Source organism: Asterias amurensis, chromosome 16, assembly GCF_032118995.1.
Source record: "Asterias amurensis chromosome 16, ASM3211899v1".
NCBI lineage: Eukaryota > Metazoa > Echinodermata > Asteroidea > Forcipulatida > Asteriidae > Asterias > Asterias amurensis.
In genome coordinates, this window is record NC_092663.1 from 10,130,080 (window position 1) to 10,152,024 (window position 21,945).

General features: G+C 40.6%; 1 protein-coding gene across 1 annotated transcript in view; it reads left to right on the plus strand.

Moving 5' to 3' along the window:
* The first annotated feature begins 785 nt into the window (after positions 1-785).
* The window catches only part of LOC139948588 (pre-mRNA-processing factor 40 homolog A-like), a 30,718-nt gene continuing 9,558 nt past the window's right edge, over positions 786-21,945 (plus strand). The window contains exons 1-17 of the mRNA XM_071946761.1: positions 786-891; positions 3,141-3,447; positions 4,146-4,180; positions 5,217-5,300; positions 6,898-7,008; positions 7,448-7,568; positions 8,715-8,748; positions 9,474-9,908; positions 10,761-10,860; positions 11,417-11,481; positions 12,171-12,243; positions 13,159-13,250; positions 15,499-15,758; positions 16,818-16,951; positions 17,860-17,974; positions 19,072-19,163; positions 21,478-21,594. Of these exons, the coding sequence (XP_071802862.1) occupies positions 871-891; positions 3,141-3,447; positions 4,146-4,180; positions 5,217-5,300; positions 6,898-7,008; positions 7,448-7,568; positions 8,715-8,748; positions 9,474-9,908; positions 10,761-10,860; positions 11,417-11,481; positions 12,171-12,243; positions 13,159-13,250; positions 15,499-15,758; positions 16,818-16,951; positions 17,860-17,974; positions 19,072-19,163; positions 21,478-21,594 (2,196 nt within the window). The 5' untranslated portion in view covers positions 786-870. The remainder of the gene's footprint in view (positions 892-3,140; positions 3,448-4,145; positions 4,181-5,216; positions 5,301-6,897; positions 7,009-7,447; positions 7,569-8,714; positions 8,749-9,473; positions 9,909-10,760; positions 10,861-11,416; positions 11,482-12,170; positions 12,244-13,158; positions 13,251-15,498; positions 15,759-16,817; positions 16,952-17,859; positions 17,975-19,071; positions 19,164-21,477; positions 21,595-21,945) is intronic.

Here is a 21,945-nt window from a genome sequence, read left to right on the forward strand (position 1 = left end):
CTTGGTACTTTATCCCAACATCTGTATTACTATTAGTAATAGTAGTAATCGGTACAATTATGTAGAAAGCAGGTCCACTCCATATGACTGAGGCCGAGGGTTGGGGTTAGGGAACTTATTAGGGTTAGGGTTAGGCCAGGGTTAGGGTTAGGGCTGAGGGTTAGGGTTAGGGTTATGTTGGTTAGGGTTATTTTAGGGCTGTCGCCGAGAGTGTGGCCCTGTTCTACTTCTATTCTATACTCCGCATATTATTATTACAAGAACCAAACTGTGTTACTTCGTCTCAATTTTGGTCATGCAATTTAAGTTGCAAGAAATTAGTTAGGCCTAAGTTGAAAGAAAAAACATAAATTTTGTCTGTGTTCGCTTTAGAGTTTCATGCCTGCAGTGCTGTAGTGTAAGCCTTTCTCAGATAGAAATTTGTGGTTTGAAATTTACCTCGTTCTCTAAAATTAAACTGTAAAGGGGAGTTGTTACTAACGATGTTTAATCAACATTCAGCTCCCATACAGTGCTCTTTAAACAACAAGAAAGTTGGTCATGCCTTCATGGTCATTAATTTTTTTAGTATTTACCAAAGTAAGGTGTACCCTCCTTTTATAATGGACATATTTGTTTCTTTGTTTTTTGTAACATAGCGCTATGTTTAAAAGTCTTTGATGAGTTAGAACGCTATGATTATGAATTATCATCGTTATTAGTAATCTTGAGTTTGGGTTTTGAACCAAAGTAAATATCTTGCTTGAAAGCCTTTTGTTTTTATGCTGTCCTTGTATGCAGGAGAACAATGGCAATTCCAACAGTCCCCACTCGCTCCAACAACAACAACAACAACAGCAACAGCCCCCATTGTTTGGGAACAGACCCCCCATGATGATGCCCCCATTTGTGGTAAGATGATCAAAAGTATTGGTTATAGTTGGTTCTCTTTACAATGCATTGTAAGTAAGATGATCAAAAGTATTGGTTATACATGTACATGTACATCAGCGTTGTAGCCACGGTGGGCGGCGGTGGGCGGGCCTGCCCAGCACTGACTATTTCCGCCCGGCACTTCAGCTTAAAAGTAGACTGCCGCCCACCACAAAATTTCCCCTAAAATTAAAAGTTCTACTGATATTGATCACATTGCAAGACTAAAATGTCATGTTTTTTCGTGTTTTGTCATTTTAAATGCAGTTTGTAATTTGTTTGAGCCAGAATTGCGAGCAATAAAAACCTCAAACGTGTTTTCCCACGTAACTTGCCCCTTGCCATCTTGTTAAGTTTTCTTCGTGAAATGTGCCCTGACGTTTTTATTGAACGAACTATAGTACAGTGTAGAAGGCGTACCGTCTATACAGGCAGACAGCAGTGCTGGTACCGTGTACATTTACATGATGTATGTATGTACATGTGGTGTACACCAGCGCGCGCTGTGGTAGACCCTAGAGTGCACTACAAGTCTAGTCGTGAGGATTTCGCGGGGATTTCACGCATTCCATGTACATACAAACAGTTCGCCACACAATAGTACAAGGGGGCTGTGTAAAGTCTAGTGTACGAGTTCGTGTGTCCCACATGTAGGCATGTAGACACGTATGCTTCGTCCACACGTGTGACAGCGCGCTGGGTTTTTAACTTGAATGAGATCTGTGTAAATTTTAAGATGGCCTCGCAACGTACGGTAAGCTGGACGACTTTTTTGGAAAACGGGAAAAGATTGGAAGATGATATAAAAGTATCCCGTGCAGCTTCAGTTGTGCTGATAATGAAACTGTACCTGAGACTATCGAGACAGTTACTCCACCTTCAAAGTTCAAGTTCAACTTCATCGCGGTGGGATTACAACAAGCAAACAGCAGAAACTATTTCAAAAACAGTCTGTTCACAACAAATGCATCACAATTATTTTGTATTAACACATTTTTGTAACAACAATTGTCATTATACTTAAAAATTGTGATTCTTGAATCTTACAATAATGTGCATTTGGCACAATTGGAATGTTAATATTTAGCCCTGAAAACAATCCTTACAACAAAGTACGTGCGCACTGCTCGCAATTTCTGACCGAGTTTAAATTCAGCTGCGCCCACCACTAAAAATGTCCTAGCTACAACGCTGATGTACATGTAGTTGGTCCTCTTTATAATTCATTTAAATTGGTTTCCATTTTCTTCTATCTTTTCCCTTGTTCATATTGAGCATTAGGGGAAAATGTTTTCGTTGCATTGCTTTAAAAATTGAAGGCAATTTTTGTATTGTATACGTATAATGAACTTTGAAAAGATCTTTTACTTGATGTATCAGCAGCCACAAGTGGCTTGTACAAAATGCCCGTTGTGGCTGCAATAAGCCATTAATTTTGTTTCAGTCACCACCATCCAAAACATGTCCAGGGGTCGATTTCACAAAGAGTTAGGACTAGTCCTAACTTTGGACTAGTCCCAGGAGATATACAAAACGTATGAATAGTCCTAAGTTAGGACGAGTAGCTTGTCCTAACTCGAGATAAGACTAGTCCTAACTCTTTGTGAAATCCACCCCTGACTTGGCTAACATTTAGGCAAACAGGTTGATGACCTGGGGCTGGTTTCACAAATAGCTAAGATTGATCTTCACTGCAGATCATTCGTAGTTGCTAAGCGCAGCTTTATGTCACAATGCAAATCACTATGAATGGTAAGACTGACAATTTGTCTTGCAAAGAATTATATTGCTTTGTGAAATCAGCCCCTGGTCACCACTTCGTGGTTGGAAATGACCAGGGTTCTTTCTATTCAAGATATATATAGTGAGGTGTTGAATTTTTTAGAATTGACAAAACACAAGACAACCGGGCTCATCTGGTCATGAGTTTCTGTGCCTGAAGCAAGATTCACTGGCTTCGGGCTTTCATAAAGTTCGTAGTCCTGAATCTATAAAAAAAAATATTCTGGACCTTTGGTATCAGTTGACTCTTGATAATATGAGGTCCGCCAGACTGACCTTGTTTTAATGTTTAATCCGAACCTGTTTTAAAAGCACCACACCAAGTATAGATTAATGTTGTTTCGCATGCAGTCCAAACATCCTACAGTTTTTGAATCATGTAGAATGTCTTGAAAAATCTTGTGAACTTTTAACGTTTACTATTTTTGTTGTCATTGTCAATCCAGCCCCCTAATCCCGGTTTGCCACCTCCATCCTTCAACATGGGGATGCCTGGCCAGGCCAACAACAACAACAACCCCGGTATGATGAACATGCCCCCGCCAAACTTTGGCGGTCCCAACATGCCTCCGATGGGTATGCCCGGAATGCCACCAGGGTTCCCGGGGATGCCACCGGGTATGCCACCGATGAACCTTCCGCCCGGGATGTTCCCTCCTGGCATGGGCGCCTTCGGGATGGGGGCGCCGGGCGGGATGAATGCCGGGGCGACCAACCAGAAGGAAGAACACGACGACACCTCACAAGACACAGGTACGACTGCCCCAACCAGGCCTGATACTTCCCGGAGGCAACGAAAGCGATTGCCTCAATGCCCTCAGGTCATTGCCTTGGTGCCCTTTAAAAATGCTCCAGAAGAAATTTATAATTTCCTCAAGTAGAGAATGCCTTGGTGCCCTTGCCCTTTCAAAAACTATGCATACAGACCTGACAAGACTGTTGATATTGGAACTTACTGGGTACTTTTAACAATGGAACAATGCTACCCATAAAGTTTTTTTCTTTTTCTAGTAGTCCCCCACAAAGAATTTCTTCACAAAAGGGAATAATAGAACAACAGAATTACCCCACATACCGGACCCGTAAGGTTGTGTAATAGTGCTATGTTCGAAGTAGGGACTTTAAACACTATTTATGTGGACTTTCACACAACCACACTGTTATTTACAGTTATGAAGAATAGGATACTCGGAGCTATGGGTACGTGTAGGTATACACAATCAAACGAGGACCTGACCTATAACAACAGAGGACATTTCTGTTACCGGTGGATAATCTCCAGCTAGAATACAAACAAAAGAGGGAAAATAGGAGGTCCCTGATGGCATGGTGAATGTGTTTTTCGAGAGCCATTTTTTTTATGGAGAAAAAACTGTGTCTAATGGCAATCTTGCAAAAGGACCTTTTGTTTTATTTCACTGATTCTGAATACCGTTTGTTGTTATTTACAGATTCCAACAAACAAGTTGATCAAACAGCCAACCAGGTTTGTATATTTTACCGCTTTTGGTTTTGTGCTTCTGTCTTAAAACTGGTTGGGATTTGCAAAACCCACTGAACCACTAGCCATAGACCAATAATGTTGGATTTTGACCAATAAGTAAACCAACAAGCAAACAAGCATGATTGATATTAATTGGGCGTAAAGCCGTCGGTCCCGTGTGTTGTGTAACACACGTAAAATAACCCAGTGCACTTATCGAAAAGAGAAGGGGGTTCGCCTCGGTGTTCCTGGTTTGATTGGCTGCATATTGGGCCACAGCACCTTGTAAACCAGTACACAGTGCTTTAAAGGAATATATCTCATACTTCAAATCGTAGCTCCACATACATGTACCATGCAGGAAAAATACTGTGCGCTTTTATACGCCCCTTTAGGGCTTGGATAAAGCACTACATATAAACCGAGTATTATTATTTTTATTATATTCTTCCTACATGTGTCAGATTTTTGGGCACTTGCAAAAAATTGCCAGATTGTGATTAAATAGCCTTAAAATTGTATTAAAGGTGTTGGACACTTTTGGTTATTACTCAAAATAATTGTTAGCATAAAAACTTACTTGGTAACAAGCAATTGAGAGCTGTTGATAGTATAAAACATTGTGAGAAACAGCTCCCTCTGAAGTAATGTAGTTTTCGAGAAAGAAGAATTTTCCACGAATTTGATTTCGAGACCTCAGAATTAGATTTTGAGGTCTCAAAATCAAGCATCTGAAAGCACACAACATCGTGTGACAAGGGTGTTTTTTCTTCCATTATTATCTCGCAACTCCGACGACTAATTGAGCTCAAACTTTCACAGGTATGTTATTTTATGCATATGTTGAGATACACCAAGTGAGAAGACTGGTTTTTGACAGTTACCAATAGTGTTCAGTGTCTTTAAAGCCTACAGTGATTAAGTTTACTTATGAGGCATCCTTTGTTTCATTGCCAGAAAATAATAGATAGTAAGAAAAATTGTTATTATTTGAAAGTTTCCAGTTTCTCATTGTGAATCATTCTGTTATTTCTTCTAGCCATCGTCTGCCCCTGGTTCTACTGCACAGACTGATTCTGCAACTTCACAATCTACGGCTGGACAGGAGTCTAAACCTGCTAAGGTAATCTTCACCCTACTGCGACTATTGACCCCCTTGCACAGTGCACCTTTTAACAATGCCCCTCCACGTATATTTTGACTCACAAAATGACGGACATGAAAGGCGTGTGTAAGTGCACTGCACTTTGTGCAATGGGCATAGAGCTATATATATTGACTAGAGCGCTAACTTGCTCTGCGTTTTGAAGCCTCCCTGGGCGCAGACATGTTTGATGTGTTGCGTGACTACGGAATGATTTTTGTTTTTAAAACACCCATTGCCGCGATTTTGTTTTTACTTCGGCGTGTGCGCTTACATACGCGACTGCCCATTCGTGTACGTCCACGCTATGAAAGGCGTAAGTTCGACTTGATTGACATACTAAACAAAAGGATAGGCGCCTTTTAAACATGAGGCACATGACGACGCTCGCAGTTTGTGCGCTCATCAGCAGATTGTGTGTTCACATTTGCTGCATTGTTGGGTTCGATGACTCATAGAAAAGAACTAATGCACTATCATGCAAAAAGCCGTACAATTGTCGTACAAAATTTCAAGCTTTTGTATTGGTTTGTACATAAACATGGATGTGCCCACACGGCTTCAAAACCTTAGTGCGTGTAGAACAGAGTATTAGCGCTCTAGTCAATATATATAGCTCTTTGGCAATGGGTCTTATCAAACACCAAGCTCTGGGCCCAAATTCCTGGCTCTGCTTAACGCTGAAGTCTGCGCTTAAATTCCACCATTCTCAAATTATCGTGCAACGCTGAATTTCTGCGCTTGCTGTTTAGGCCTAATAACATTTAGTACGCACGTACACAAGCAAAAATTCCTGTGAAGTTTGCTTGGAGTAAGCGTGGATGTCTGTGCTTCTGTAAAGCGCGGATTCTTTGCTGTTGGTAGTACAGCAATGACATTGGGCCCTGGTCACATTGTCAAGTTATCTCAAAACAGTGTAAGTATGACCTTTCTGTTGCTACGTCACAGCCAAGATGTTGGAAAACTATTTGCAAAACAAAAACAGTTGGCCATAGTTAGCAACAACCAATCATGGAATGTATTTTATTTAAAGGCAGTGGACACTATTGGTAATTACTCCAAATAATTCTTAACGTAAAACCTTTGTTGATTACGAGTAATAGGGAGAGGTTGATAGTATAAAACATTGTGAGAAACAGCTCTCTGTGAAGTAATGTAGTTTTTGAGAAAGAAGTAATTTTCCACTAATTTGATTCGAGATTTAGAATTTCAAGCGTCTGAAAGCACACAACTTCATGTGACCATGTTGCGACAAGGGTGTTTTTTTCTTTCATTAATATCTCGCAACTTCGACAACCGATTGAGCTCAAATTTTCACAGCTTTGTTATTTTATGCATATGTTGAGATACACCAACTGTGAAGAGTAGTCTTTGTGTCCAGTGTCTTTAATTGAAAGTTTGCCAACAAACTGTTAAAAATGGTTGAATGTTTTGCGATTACTTTCGGTCGTTCATGCAAACCTGGGCGGTTTGTTTTGGCCGTCCATCCCAACCAGCGCAGTTTGTTTATCAACAGTAGAAAGGTCTACATTATTCCGTTTATGATTTTATACTTGTCGTTTAACATTCTTTGCAGAAGAGCGATTGGGCTGAGCACAAAGCCCCCGATGGGAGGACATATTTTTATAACAGCGCCACCAAGCAGTCACAATGGGAAAAACCAAATGATTTAAAAACGCAGGCCGAGGTAAGACCAAACCCTAAATTATTTGTTTGTCTTTATTTTGATTTACCTTCATTTGGTGAATGCATCTACACAGTGCACAATTAAGTTCTCTGCACAGGGCCCGATTTCATAGAGCTGCTAAGCAAACAAATTTGCTTAGCATGAAAATTTCTTCCTTGATAAAAACAGGATTACCAACCAAATTTCCACGTGATTTTCAGGATAAGCAAACAACAGCTGAATACCAGTAACAAGCAATATGCAACAAATGGAAATTTGGATGGTAATCCTGTTTTTATCAAGGAAGAAATTTCATGCTAGGCAAATTTTTGTGCTAAGCAGCTCTATGAAATTGGGCACAGGTGCGCACCCTGAACAACCCTGATTTCGACTGGTTGGTCAAAGGAAAATGTTTGTAGAGTAGGAAGGGCTAAAGTGTTTACTCGTTTGTCGTCCACAGCTTTTGCTCTCTCAGAGTCCATGGAAGGAATACAAATCCGACACAGGGAAAGTCTACTACTACAACACTAAGTCCAAGGAGTCCAAATGGACCATACCCAAGGAGCTGGAGGAACTCAAAGGTACGATTGCAGTATAAAGGGGTTTGACTATTAACCAGGGCCCAATTTCATAGAGCTGCTAAGCACAAAAAATTGCTTTGCATGAAATTTCTTCCTTGATCGAAACAGGATAACAAACCAAATTTTCATGTGTTCCTTATTGCTTGTTACTGGTATTCAGCTGTTGTTTGCTTACCCTGAAAATTTGGTTGGTAATCCTGTTTTTTTTTAAGGCAAGAATTTTATGCTAAGCAAGTTTTTGGTGCTTACATGTAGCAGCTCTTTGAAGTTGTGCCCAATATCCTGATGGACTGATACAGGCCTGATACTTCACGAAGGCAATGAAGGTGATTGCCTCCATGCCCCCTGGTCATTGCCTTGGTGCCCTTGAAATGCTCTGCAGTAGAAATTTTACAAATTCCTCATAGGGTGCCCTTTACCAAGGAGAAAATGCCTTGGTGCCTTTTCCTCCTTGTCTACTCTCCGTTGGGTTCTTGGCTAGTTCAATGATTAAGTTCACTTTCTAAGAATCCTTGGCTTTTAAAGGCAGTGGACACTATTGGTATTTACTCAAAATAATTATTAGCATAAAACCTTACTTGGTAACGAGTAATTGGGAGAGGACGATAGTATAAAACATTGTGAGAAACGTCTCCCTCTAAAGTGACGTAGTTTTCGAGAAAGAAGCACTTTTCCACAAATTTGATTTTGAGACCTCAGATTTAGAATTTGAGGTCTCGAAATCAAGCATCCAAAAGCAAACAACTTTGTGTGACAAGGGTGTTGTTTTTCTTTCATAGTTATCTCGCAACTTTGACGACCAATTGAGCTGAAATTTTCACAGGTCGGTTATTTTATGCATATGTTGAGACACACCAAGTGAGAAGACTGGTCTTTGACACTTACCAATAGTGTCCAGTGTCTTTAAAAGAAGACTAATCAAATAAATAAGTAAATAAAAAAATACAGATTTTATGTGAGCCCTCGCGTTTAGTTGTTGAGTTAAAAATGCGCTCAAGTGTTTAAGGACTAATGAGAGGTTAGAGACGTTTTCTTTCCAACTTTCAAGGAATCTATCTATTGAATAAGTTATTATTGAACCCAGGAAATTTAATTTGACCTCAGAGCGCCTCTTTTTAATTTTCTTTTTTTACTGATTTATTGCAGCTATGATTGCGACCAAAAAGCTGGACAAAGAACCGTAAGTTAGTTTGTAATTTCTAAATTTTTTAGAAGAAAACTATTTTAACCCCTCAATCATGGATGACATAGTTTTTCAGTTAAACTGAAAAGCGTTTGAGGTTTATGATGTGGATATGGGATGCATGTGTGATAACAATTTTTAAGAGTAATTTTGAAAAGCTAAAAAATAAAGCAATACAACCGTGTGCAGTAGAACTGTCCTGCTTATTTACTACTATCTGGGCGAAATGAAGGAAATTGGCCAGGACAATTGCTTTTGCTTTAGTGGATCGAGAGGACTTCTCGTTATTGACCTCACTACAGTGGAGTGAGATCGTAATTGGTCTCAACGGCTCTTTGTTGGTCTCAACATAGCGCTTCTGCATCCCATATCCAAAACAGAGGGAAAAGTATACAGACGTTTGATTTGGTCATATTATGTCATACCAAAAGATAGATTGCACATGACATCATTGACCACAATCTATGATGAAACAGTCGGGCGTGAAAGGTTATCGATTGCCGAGAGTTGTGCGCAGCGCGTACACGCATGCACTTTTCCATTGTTTATCGACGAATATGGTGGTCGATGACGCTATGTGCAATCCATCTATAATACAAGTTTTACATCCCATGGCATGCATCCAGCGTGTTAACATTTCATTCGGCGTTAACTGGTAATAATGGTTTATCAACAGTGGATGAAAAAAAATTACCCTTTTCATTTCAATTTGATTATATCAGAGAGACAGAGGCAGTAGCGACGGCAGCCATTGATGATACGCCAACAGAATCATCGTCCGACAAAACGCAAGAGAGCATGACGGGCGACACAACCACTCCCGCTGCCGCACCCGCTAACACCACCGCCCAAAACATGGCCGGGGTACCCGCAGTGGGTGCCATGCCCAACATGACGGGAGTTCCACCCAGCATGGGCGCTATGGGTGGTGTCATGCCCGGTATGCCCGGTATGGGTGCAATGCCCACACCCACCGGAATGGCGCATATACCTGTACCGGGCGCACCCATGGTGGGTATGGCCGGGATGCCTGGGCCAATGATTGGGTTCATGGCGCAGCAGGGGGCGGCAACAGGTGGTAGCACAGGTGGAACGGGTAGCATCGGTACGGCGGAGAACACGCCCAATACAAATATCACAGAGGACGATGCTGACAGGTGAGGAAATTAATTGTTGACAATTATTGTTTTCATAAATAATAATTGAACACAGTTATTGTTCAAGATTTATTTTGCTCTTAGAAACGTGATCGACAATGAAAAAAAAACCACTATAATAGTTACATTTGATTGTTTTGTGGTTGAGCAGTCTTGAGCATCAGGCTCATGCTCTATCGACCCATTCATCAGAGTGTGGCTTTGAATTCTTTTCAAACTTCTTAAATACAATATCCTTTTGAACTTTTTACATACAATAATACTTGGCAACAAGGGCATCTTTTGTTGACCCTGTTGTTTACCAAATACACAATATTGGATGTAATACCGCTTTACTGCGGCACAAAGCATGTTTTGCGATTAGAATCACCACATGTTCAGCAACCTATGAAAAATGCTATAATTGTTCAACGCTTTTGACGCGTTTGTTTGTAATACTTTCTCTTGCCAATTTACAACAAGTTGGCCTGTCTGAAACCAAAATTCATTGTGGACGACCGCCTAATCTCAAAATCACTTTGGTTCGGCTTAACTTGGGAGCATCTGTCTGAACTGGGGCCAATTTCATAGAGCTGCTTAAGCAACAAAATGGCTTAAGCACAAAAGTAGCACGCTTATTTTACACATGTTACTGGCCAAAGTGTCATGCCATATACATGTACATTGCTTGTGACTGGTATTTAGCTGTTGTTTACTTAGCATAACAATTGAGTTGAGTCTTGGCCAGTAATCTGATTTTACTAAGCAATGATTTTTTCGCTTGAGCAAAATTATGTGCTTAAGCAGCTATATGAAATTGGGCCCTGGTTGTATTTGATTTGAATCGTTGTTGCTATTCTGTTAAACTTTTAGCTCCAGTGACTCCAGACCAGGTACCCCTGACGTCAAGGAGATTGTTTATAACACAAAGGAAGAGGCTAAGGAAGCATTCAAACTACTGCTCAAAGATAAGGTAACCCATTTCTTTTTCTGACTAGTCTTCTCTCAAAGTTATTGTTAAAGACAGTGGACACTATTGGTAATTGTCAAAGACTTGTCTTCACAGTTAGTGTATCTCAACATATGCGTGAAATAACTAACCTGTGAAAATTTGAGCTCAATTGGTCATCAAAGTTGCGAGATAATAATGAAGAAACAAAACACCCTCTTGTCACACGAAGCTGTGTGCATTTAGATGGTTGATTTTATCACCTCAAGTTCTAAATCTGAGGTCTCGATATCAAATTCGTGGAAAATTACTTCTTTCTCGAAAACTATGGCACTTCAGAGGGTGCCGTTTTTCACAATGTTTTGTACCATCAACCTCTCCCCATTACTCGTCACCAAGAAAGGTTTTATGTTAATAATTATTTTGAGTATTTACGAACAGTGTCCACTGCCTTTAACAGGCTGCAATTTATTAAACCCATTGTCATCCAAGTAGAGTCTTTCTCTCAGACTAAGAACCAACAAAATCTAAACAGTTCATTCTTAATTTGCAAATTAATTTTGCTTGAATTTCATTTTAGGGTGTATCCTGCAATGCATCATGGGACACGGCCATGAAGATGATCGTCAACGATCCGCGATACAAGTGAGTTTGTAAATGACAAAAGTAAACTTTTCTTGTTTGCAAATTTGTTTGTTTACTTGTATCATAATTTTTTTTAGTCTTTGGATCCCCCAGAAGCATATTGTTTTTAGACCCTCCACGTTAAGTGTCAAGGTTAGGCCAAGTAAAAAAAGAAACATGTTTAGCGTCCGGGTTTCTCAAAAAAAGGAAGGAGGAGGGGCTTTTTATTTTTTATTTCAAGATGGCAGCCATTCTTTTTAAAATGTCAAATATCCATTAGTTTTTCTACTGCTCCAACACACAATACATAAATGAAACATTTTGGTCAAGACATTCAGACAAGACATCAGATTGTTTTAGCTGAGATCTTTAAAATAACCCTTTTTCAACAAACAAAAAAAGGGCATAAAAAATAAAATAAAAAATAAAATAAAAAAGTGTTGTCCGAGTGACAACTTAAGAAAGACTTTCCATAGCAATCCAAAACTTAGTTTGTGGATTGGTCTTGGGATCCCCCATTCAAACCTTAATTTTGTTGGACCCCATGGCCGAATGTCAAGATCATCATGGCTTAAACAAAACAAATGTTGTCCGAGCTGTAACTCCAGAATGAGACTTAACTCAGCGGGGCTTTTGTTTTTGTCTCCACACCATTCTTGTTTTGTTTTGGGGTTTTTAATAAATATTTATCGTCATATTTCATCTTTTAGAGCCCTGACCAAGTTGAGCGAGAAGAAACAAGTCTTCAATAACTACAAGGTGCAAAGAAGCAAAGAAGAAAAGGTAAGAGCAGGAGAATTAAAGGGTCTATGTAACTTCTGTAGGACAAAAAAACACAATGTCCACAGATTTAAACAAAACTTACACAGTTTGAAGATAATGATAGTAGAAAGCTTCCCTGAAAATATTACATGCTGAGGTGCTGTAGTTTTGGGGAAATGAGTAAAACAATATCGTGAGAATAATTTCGTCTCATGAGACGAAAATATTTTAATCGTTTACAAACGTATTTTCATGACATTGTTTTACTCTTTCCTCAAATACTACAGCACCTCAGTAAGTAATATTTGAAGGGAAGCTTTCCACTATCATTATCTTCAAACCCTGAAAGTTTAATGTAAATCTATGGACATTTTGGAAAGGTACCCAAATCCTTTAAACAGAAAATACAGTAAGGTTAACAATAACATACAATTGCGAACATAAAAGTTACATTTCAAAAGGTCAAAAAGTTGCTTGAACATTTAAGTATTTTTTTTGTGACAGTTATTTCACTTTGCATCTTAGTCATGTTCCCAGTATGCTGTAAGAGTATTCAACTTTTTGTTTGTTTTACCCCCTAAAAGCAGGCAGTGTCATGGCCGAGCGGTTAAGAGCACCGGATTCAAGCACTGGTGTTTGATCAGCAGGGTGTGGTATCGGATCCCGGTCGTGACACTTGCTACATAAAATTGGGGAGGTAGTGCTTTCTGCTCTACCGGCCAGGCTTCAAATTGATGATACCCAAGCCTACATCCGTATGGACTGTAAAGGGGTTAACCCTGTTTCAGCCCTAGGAGTAGGTGGCAATGGCCTCTGGAAAAAACAATTGTAGCCCACACCTTGAAGTGGCCTTCAGGCCTTGTGTGTCAGGCGACTTGCATAAAAATTTTTTTTTTTAAAAGCCAGTAAATTGCTCCTGTACTTTGTGTTTCTTAGGAAGAGATGCGGGTGAAGGCAAAGTCCGCTAAAGAAGACCTCCAGAGATTCCTGGAGACGCATCCCAAGATGAACTCCAACGTCAGATATAGGTAAAGACAGAAGGTCATTACTTTTGTACAATAACCCAGTGCTTCTCAGCCCAGTCCTACATCAGGCTGCCCTCCCGGTTTTGTCAATATCTTTGTTTAAGGGTGCCAGTCAGAAGAATAAAGCCCTGAAGAATGATGTTGACAAAATAAGGAGACCGCTAACATAATGACCAGGGCCCAATTTCATGGCTCTGCTTACCGCTAAATTATGCATTTGCAATCACCAATCTCTGCTTACCGAGCAAGTGCTGAATTTCTGCGCTAGCTGTCTTAGCAAATTCCTGCCAACCCATGAATTGCACTTGACGTAAGGGAGGACTCCATGCTTTTTGTTTTGCAAATTTTTTGCTTATGGTAAGCAGAGCCATTTGATAGAGCGCCAAGCCTCGCCACCATGGGCAGCGCGCCAGATCGATACCTCTCGTCACTAACCCCTGGGAGGCATGTACTGGGAAAAAACGCTGATTGGCTCAGGAAATTGGTTATGCATTAGATTTCAAGTGCGTGCGCGCGTAGTTTGATGATAGTGGCATGTTGATTACGCCCGCGATTTTTTATGACACGAACTCGTTTTTTTTTAAAGCAAAAACAAAAACATTCTTTTAGACGAAAGACATGTGTGCGCGCGTAGAAAAGATTGAATAATAAATATGTACGCTCATTTATGGCTCATTTAAATCAGCTAGCATATAGCACATTTAGATTTGCCAATTCCAGGGGTTATGATCGAGCAAGGCAAGCTGGGAAAAAATGGCGCAGTGAGATCGATCACCCCTGGGAACGAGGTTGTACAGCGCCGGCACATTATCCAGAGGTTACAAGTTCAAGTCCCATCTCGTCAACTTTTCCTTTTTTTTTTAACCCAAATGTCATTTGTAATTTACCCATACACTGGTGTGTGTCAACCACTGTATACTCAGTACTTTCCCTGAGTCTTGTGAAAAAGAAACATTCAATAGGATTAGTGCTTAGGATGGAATTCAAACCCACGACCCTTGCAATTCTAGAGCAGATGTTTTACCACTAGACCACCCAGCTTGCCCGGTAACTAGAGGCAGTTTGAATCCTTTGTTTTAGCAGAATGTATGACAGCGTTTTTGATTGACCTTCAGTTTACTTTGGATATAAGTATAACAACAAATAATAATAACAAATTCTTATATAGCGCATTTCACAATAAACTGTATCAATGCGCTTTACATTAGTCCCCTGGTCATTGGGCCAATAAACATCCCTTTAATCTTTCTCAGCTCCCATTAGGGAGTATACAGCCCCGAGCTGCCGTGGCGCTCCGAAAGCTTTTCATTCATAATATCAACCTCTACCCTCGTAGGTACCCATTTATACCCCTGGGTGAAGAGAGGCAATTATAGTAAAGTATCTTGAGGAACGACACAGGTGTCACGACTGGGATTCAAACCCACACGCTGGTGACTTAGCACCAGAACTTGATTTCGATGCTCTTAACCACTCGGCCGCGACACTCTAAAGAATATTATTTGTGTTTATCTATACACCAAATGGATGTCGAGCAAGTTTACTCAGTAGTTTCCCAAATCCTGTGAAGAAAAAAAACCCAGAGGCATATAATACTCAAATAGGATTTGCACCCATGACCCTTGCCATACTATAGCAGACGACTTACCAACTAGACCACAGGGATTGCCTGATAGCTAGAGGCAGTTTGAATCCTTGGTTTTTCGCACCAATTATCCAATCAGATTTAAAGGCAGTAGACACTATTGGTTATACTCAAAATAATTATCAGTATAAAACCTCACTTGGTAACGAGTAATGGGGAGAGGTTGATAATATAAAACATTGTGAGAAACGGCTCCCTCTGAAGTGACGTAGTTTTGGAGAAAGAAGTAATTTTCCACGAATTGATTTCGAGACCTCAAGTGTAGAACTTGAGGTCTCGAAATCAACCATCTAAACGCACACAACTTCGTGTGACAAGGGTGTTTTTTCTTTCATTATTATCTCGCAACTTCGACGACCAATTGAGCTCAAATTTTCACAGGTTTGTTATTTCATGCATATGTTGAGATACACCAAGTGAGAAGACTGGTCTTTGACAATTAACAATAGTGTCCACTGGCTTTAAAGAAAATTGTTTGTGTTTTACCAAAACACTGATGTGTTTAAAGCACTGTATACTCCAGGGGCGTATTACTCGAGTGGGATTCAAACCAGCAACCTTTTCCGTTCTAGAGCAGACGTCTCACCTTGTAATTTTTCACCACAGGAAATCGGAGATGCTGTTTGAAAACGAGGAGCTCTGGAGGGCAGTGCCGGACCGAGACAGACGAGACCTCTACGAGGACGTCGTCTTCTTCCTGGCCAAGAAGGAGAAAGAGGAATCCAAGAATCTTAGGAAGAGGAACATCGACTCGATGAATAACATCTTAGACAGCATGCCTAACGTGACCTTCAGAACGACCTGGACAGATTGTCAACAGTATCTGATGGAGAACCCCACATTCGCTGAAGACGAAGAACTCATGAGTAAGAACAAATTTTATTGTTAATTCTAGATTTGTTTTGTCTGCCTTGTAAAGAAAATCAGCTATTTTTTCATCCACAAATAAAAAGATCTTGCTCTTTGATTTACTTCTCTAGTGCTGAGGACACTGCACTGTTCCTAAAAAGCTCTGTGAAATATAAACCCTGGGGGTAACCAAAAGGTGGAAATGCCATCATTTCAACATACTTTCTAAATTTGGATCCCTGTTTCACACTTTTTGGTCAGCTCTCACCCGTAATTGCACAGTTTACAGTAATGTACCAATGCCTGTTACATTAGCGCCCTGGTCATTGGGCCGATTACATTCCTTTGTTCTTTCTCACCTCAATGGGAAGTAAACAGCCCAGGGCTCCTGTGGCGCTCAAAGGCTTTTCCAAACACAGATTCAAACTACACCCTCACAGGTACCCATTTATACTCCAGGGTGAAAAAATTGGAATCTGTAAGAGTTGAAATAAATAAGGGAATCAATGTGTGGTGAAGAGGTTTTCAACTAGTGGTTTCATCCCAACGAGGCCTGGTTCTTGATAATTTTACCGAGACGAGGTTGGGGTAAATTATCAAGAACCAGGCCTCGGCGGTTTTAAACCACTAGTTGAAAACCGATTCATCACACTTTGATTCCCATTCATAAATATCTTTTTGGTTAAAATAAAAGGCGTAATAAAGCAAGAAACTCTGTAAAACTTACCTGTTTCCGAGTGCTTGAGCTCTGTTTCCACCTCCATGGTATGTTCAGTATGTACATGTACGATGTCCTTACGCGTGTGTTTTACGGTTCCGTTTGTGCGCATGCGCGTATAGTCTTGGTGCATATTCACTGGTTTTCCTTTCACACACAGCGCGGCCAACTCACCAACAGCGCCTGCATCGCCCGTAACAAGAAACGTCTTGCATCAAGACTAGCGCGGACAACCGGTTATAAGCACTGGTCATCATCAATGGTTTAAACATACCCACTAGACGCGCTCTCCACCAATAGAAATAGCGAAACTTTCTGAGGTATTTATGAATAAGTGTTATGGTATTTTTTTTTCCAGTTATGGACAAGGAGGATGCTTTGATCTGCTTTGAGGAGCACATCCGCCAGCTCGAGAAGGAAGAGGATGAAGACAAAGAACGAGAGAGGTTGCTTCTAAAGAGAGGCTACAGGAAATGCAGGGAGGGATTCCTGGTAAGATTTCAAGCCCTCTATTGGTGGGAGTGTGTCTGGTTAGATTTCAAGCCCTCTATTGGTGTCAATGTGTCCAATGTGTTCAGGAAAGGTGCACTTAGCTTGAATATCTCCTGTCACACTTCAAGGCTCGTGAATAACGCTAGAGAGTGGTCTCTAGCTTTGGTCAATCCCTGTCCATAATCACCTTTCACCTACATCCGTTTCACATGGAGATAGATATGCACTCAAATTCTACATACACACATGTGGACACTGCATGCAGACGACCAAGAGTAAGTTTCCATATCTGGGTTTGGATTGGTCCGAGTTGATGTTTGTCAGCTGCACTCACATCACCCTGGACCAATCAAAATTCAGATAGATAAAGCATCGTCACTGCATGTCTACCATAACATCATTGTATTCAATGAAATCACTGGTTCTGAAAAGCATGTACCTGTCTCTGTCCTTGCGGATAAAGACAGGGGACCAGTCTAGGGTGTGATCCCACTAAAAAGTATAAGAAAGAAAGGTAGCCTCATTAGTATTTTGTAAGACCTCAAAATATTCTATGCTAGACAGATTTGAGAGCCCATGAAAAGGGATACAGTGTCAACATTTTTCCCCAAAAGTGACCAGCAGTTGATTTCATGAAACGGCAGGATTAATCCTCGGATTAGGTAGGGCGAGTAAAGTTGGGATGGGTTAAATGCGTCCTCTGTCCTTAGATTTGGAACTCAACTCATCCTAAGTCCTAAGATTAATCCCAAGTTAGGAAGAGTTTGGTGAAATCGACAGCTGGGGTGTTTTGGATGACAAATGCCCTAAAATAAATGGTCCTACTTGCCGAGAGGTGTTGGGACATATTTCAAGACTGATGCTCAGAGACTTATCTTGTATTTGTTTCTTCTTTTTATCCTCGTTAGGTTCTTCTGGATGAGTTGCATGAGCGAGGGCAGCTTCACTCCATGTCACTCTGGATGGATCTCTTCCCGGTCGTTAGCTCCGATCCTCGCTTTAATCTTATGCTAGGCAATCCCGGTAAGTAAAACATTTATTCATTTATTTATTTTCAACCACAGAGAGACAGCCGTCGATTTCACAAAACTCTTCCTAACTTAAGACTAATCTTAGGACTTAGGACGAGTCCCAGCCCTGCACTGTAGCATGCAGACCTTAAGATTAATCCTAAGTTAGGAAGAGTTACTCGTCCTAACTCGAGATAAGACGAGTCCTAACTCTTTGTGAAATCGACGGCTGTTCATTTGAGTAGGGCGAAACTCTGGATATGGTGCCTTCAGTCCCTTCCCTTTTAACCCCCCCCTTTTTGTCTCCCTATTCAATGTTTACCCCTTGTATTAATGCATGTCCACTTCACTGATTATGTTACACTTAGTGACCTGTTCATGTTACTGTGTTGTCATTTAGCCTTCCAGAAACATCAGGCCCTTAACTACGTTTTGTATTTATTTGCATATGTGATGTGATCAAGCTAAATGAGTTGTTATCAGAAATATAGGTTTGGATAAACGAGTCAAAACATGCTAACAAAGGTGACATTTTCATCGCCAAAAAAAGCATTTGTTGATTTTAAATGCCAAAATATATCTTGAGATATAACATCAAAAAGGGGTTAAAATTAACATTGAAAGAAAATGTGCCAATGTTTTTTCAGTAAACAACTCGACTTTAAATCCCTTTTTTCAGTTTTACTCTCTCACATCTCTTGGTGTTTCTACTTTCACAACTTTTGAACCAATGTTGGTATCAACATGGGGTTTGAACAGTTCTATAGCAAAGATAATGCTCTTTTAAAATGTAAAAATAACATTAATTGACCAGGGTCGACTCATTTTGCTTGATCGCATTACATATTTAATGTACCGCCTCTGCTGCCGCTTCCCAGGATGTATCGTAAACTTCGGTGCTATACCTGGCTCTACGGCAGTTACAGGTTGTATGGCTTCTGACTGGCGCCCCATACAAAGATATTGTCAAAGTAGGGCGACTCCCAACATTGGGGCGCCAGCTGGGCATGCAGCTGATACGTTTGCTTGTGACGCAACGACTCACCAAAAGGGTATTTATTTTGTTCTACATGTAGGACTTTAATATTTTCTGTGTTCTTGTTTCTACAGGATCCACTCCATTGGATCTCTTCAAGTTTTACGTAGAAGACCTCAAGTCTCGTTTCCATGACGAGAAGAGGATAATTAAAGACATCTTGAAGGTTTGTTATCAAGTCTTTCTCTTTTTTTCCCCCCCAAGGTATAAATTGTTGCTGTGTTAATTTATAATGAAGTCAATCAATAAAGGTAATTAATAATTATAAGTCAATTAATGGCTTCTGAATGGCACCCCGAACAAAAATATTGACAAAATAGGGAGACTGCCAAAATAGAACTAGATAAGCTCAGTTGGCGGAGCACCTTTAGAGATTGTTGGTTCAAATCCTGCACTAGGAATTTTTTCTTTTTAGAACCCAAATCATTTAAGATTAACCAAGTCGGTTCCTTAGCTCTGCGATTTATTATTTGATGTATAGTTAATAATAGAATAAAGATTGGGTTCCTGACTCAATTTCACAGTGCTGAGGTGGGTGTTGGTCTTATTGGTGTATTGGTCTTGTTCATTTAGCCAATGGGTAGTGCGGACAGTAAAAAACTATTCAGATCAATCTTCAGCTTAAAGCTTTTTAACTGGAAGGAGATGTATATAGAATTTGAGGCAATGCATGTATATTTGGTTTTGCGGTAACACCATGTGTGTATCTACTTTCCAGGTAGAGTTGTTCTTAGGGAACTGTCTTGCTTTATTCTACTGCCGCGGAGTAGATAATCGGAGGTTCGGGAGACTTCTCAGTTCTGAAAAGAACTGTCCTGCTTTTTAACTATTACCAGGGCGGATGGTATAGAAATTATACTGGACTTGTACTTCAGCTTATAGGATCGTAATTAACTGTACTGCCGCGGAGTCAGTTCTGAATTGGTCTCAACGTTTCGACTAGCTTGCTCTAGTCATGGTCAACGTTTCGACTAGCTTGCTCTAGTCATGGTCAACGTTTCGACTAGCTTGCTCTAGTCATGGTCAACGTTTCGACTAGCTTGCTCTAGTCATGGTCAACGTTTCGACTAGCTTGCTCTAGTCATGGTCAACGTTTCGACTAGCTTGCTCTAGTCATGGTCAACGTTTCGACCAGCTTGCTCTAGTCATGGTCAACGTTTCGACTAGCTTGCTCTAGTCATGGTCAACGTTTCGACCAGCTTGCTCTAGTCATGGTCAACGTTTCGACTAGCTTGCTCTAGTCATGGTCAACATTTCGACCAGCTTGCTCTAGTCATGGTCAACGTTTCGACTAGCTTGCTCTAGTCATGGTCAACGTTTCGACTAGCTTGCTCTAGTCATGGTCAACGTTTCGACTAGCTTGCTCTAGTCATGGTCAACGTTTTGACTAGCTTGCTCTAGTCATGGTCAACGTTTCGACCAGCTTGCTCTAGTCATGGTCACCGTTTCGACCAGCTTGCTCTAGTCATGGTCAACGTTTCGACTAGCTTGCTCTAGTCATGGTCAACGTTTCGACTAGCTTGCTCTAGTCATGGTCAACGTTTCGACTAGCTTGCTCTAGTCATGGTCAACGTTTCGACCAGCTTGCTCTAGTCATGGTCAACGTTTCGACTAGCTTGCTCTAGTCATGGTCAACGTTTCGACTAGCTTGCTCTAGTCATGGTCAACGTTTCGACTAGCTTGCTCTAGTTATGGTCAACGTTTCTACTAGCTTGCTCTAGTCATGGTCAACGTTTCGACTAGCTTGCTCTAGTCATCGTTAGGAGACTGAAGGAGATGGTTGGTGTCAGCTTTTGGAGACCCTCTTTTTCTCACTTATAAAAATGCTTGTCTAAGTGGATTATTTTGAAGGACTCGTGGAAACGAACACCCAGCCTTCACAGTAACAGATTAGCCATAAAATGGTCTTTAAAAAAGCCCCGCACATATTTGAACATTTTGTGCCTGCACATGTACATTGCCGAGTGGTTGAGAGCATCGAATTCAAGTTCTGGTGCTAATTCTCCGGAGTGTGGGTTCGAATCCCGGTCGTGACACTTGTGTCCTTGAGCAAGATACTTTACTATAATTGCTTCTCTTCACCCAGGGGTATAAATGGGTACCTGCGAGGGTAGAGGTTGATATTCTGAATGAAAAGCTTTCGGAGCGCCACGGCAGCTCGGGGCTGTATACTCCCTAATGGGAGCTGAGAAAGATTAAAGGGATGTTTATTGGCCCAATGACCAGGGGACTAATGTAAAGCGCATTGATACGGTTATTGTGAAATGCGCTATATATATTTGTTTTTATTATTATTATTATTATTATTATCATTATTATTTCAACATTGTTAAGGAAACAGAATCGAACATATTTTAAACAGAGCATGGCATTCAAATTTGTGTCAGATTTGCAAAGTGTATCACTTATCGAGGGTGAGGGATTTGGACCTTTTACCTGTGTCGTGGTTTTAACAGATTTTTTTTTCTTCTGTCTTTCAGGACAGAGCAATGTCCATCGAGATCAACACATCCTTTGAAGATTTTGCGACGTCAATCAGTACTGACAAGAGAGCTTCCACCCTGGATGCAGGAAATATTAAACTCACCTTCAACAGTGTAAGATTGATTAGCAAAGACTTTGGGCTTTACTTGAGATATTGTTTTATTCACTATGTAATAACGTGTACATCTTTGTGTGAAATGACTGCAAATCTCCATGTGAAATGAATGCAAGGTTAAAGGTACATCTGGCCACATCCAGTCAAGCTGGTAACTGGCATTATTCATGAGACTCAAAGTGTGATGTCAGGGCCCAGTTTCATGGCTCTGCTTACCGCCGAATTCTGCGCTTATGATCACGATTCCCCACTTACGTCCAAGCGCCGAATTTCTGTGCTAGCCTTGTAAGCATAGAATGCCTACTAACATAGAGTACGCATGCGCAGAAGCCAAAATTCGCTGCTAACT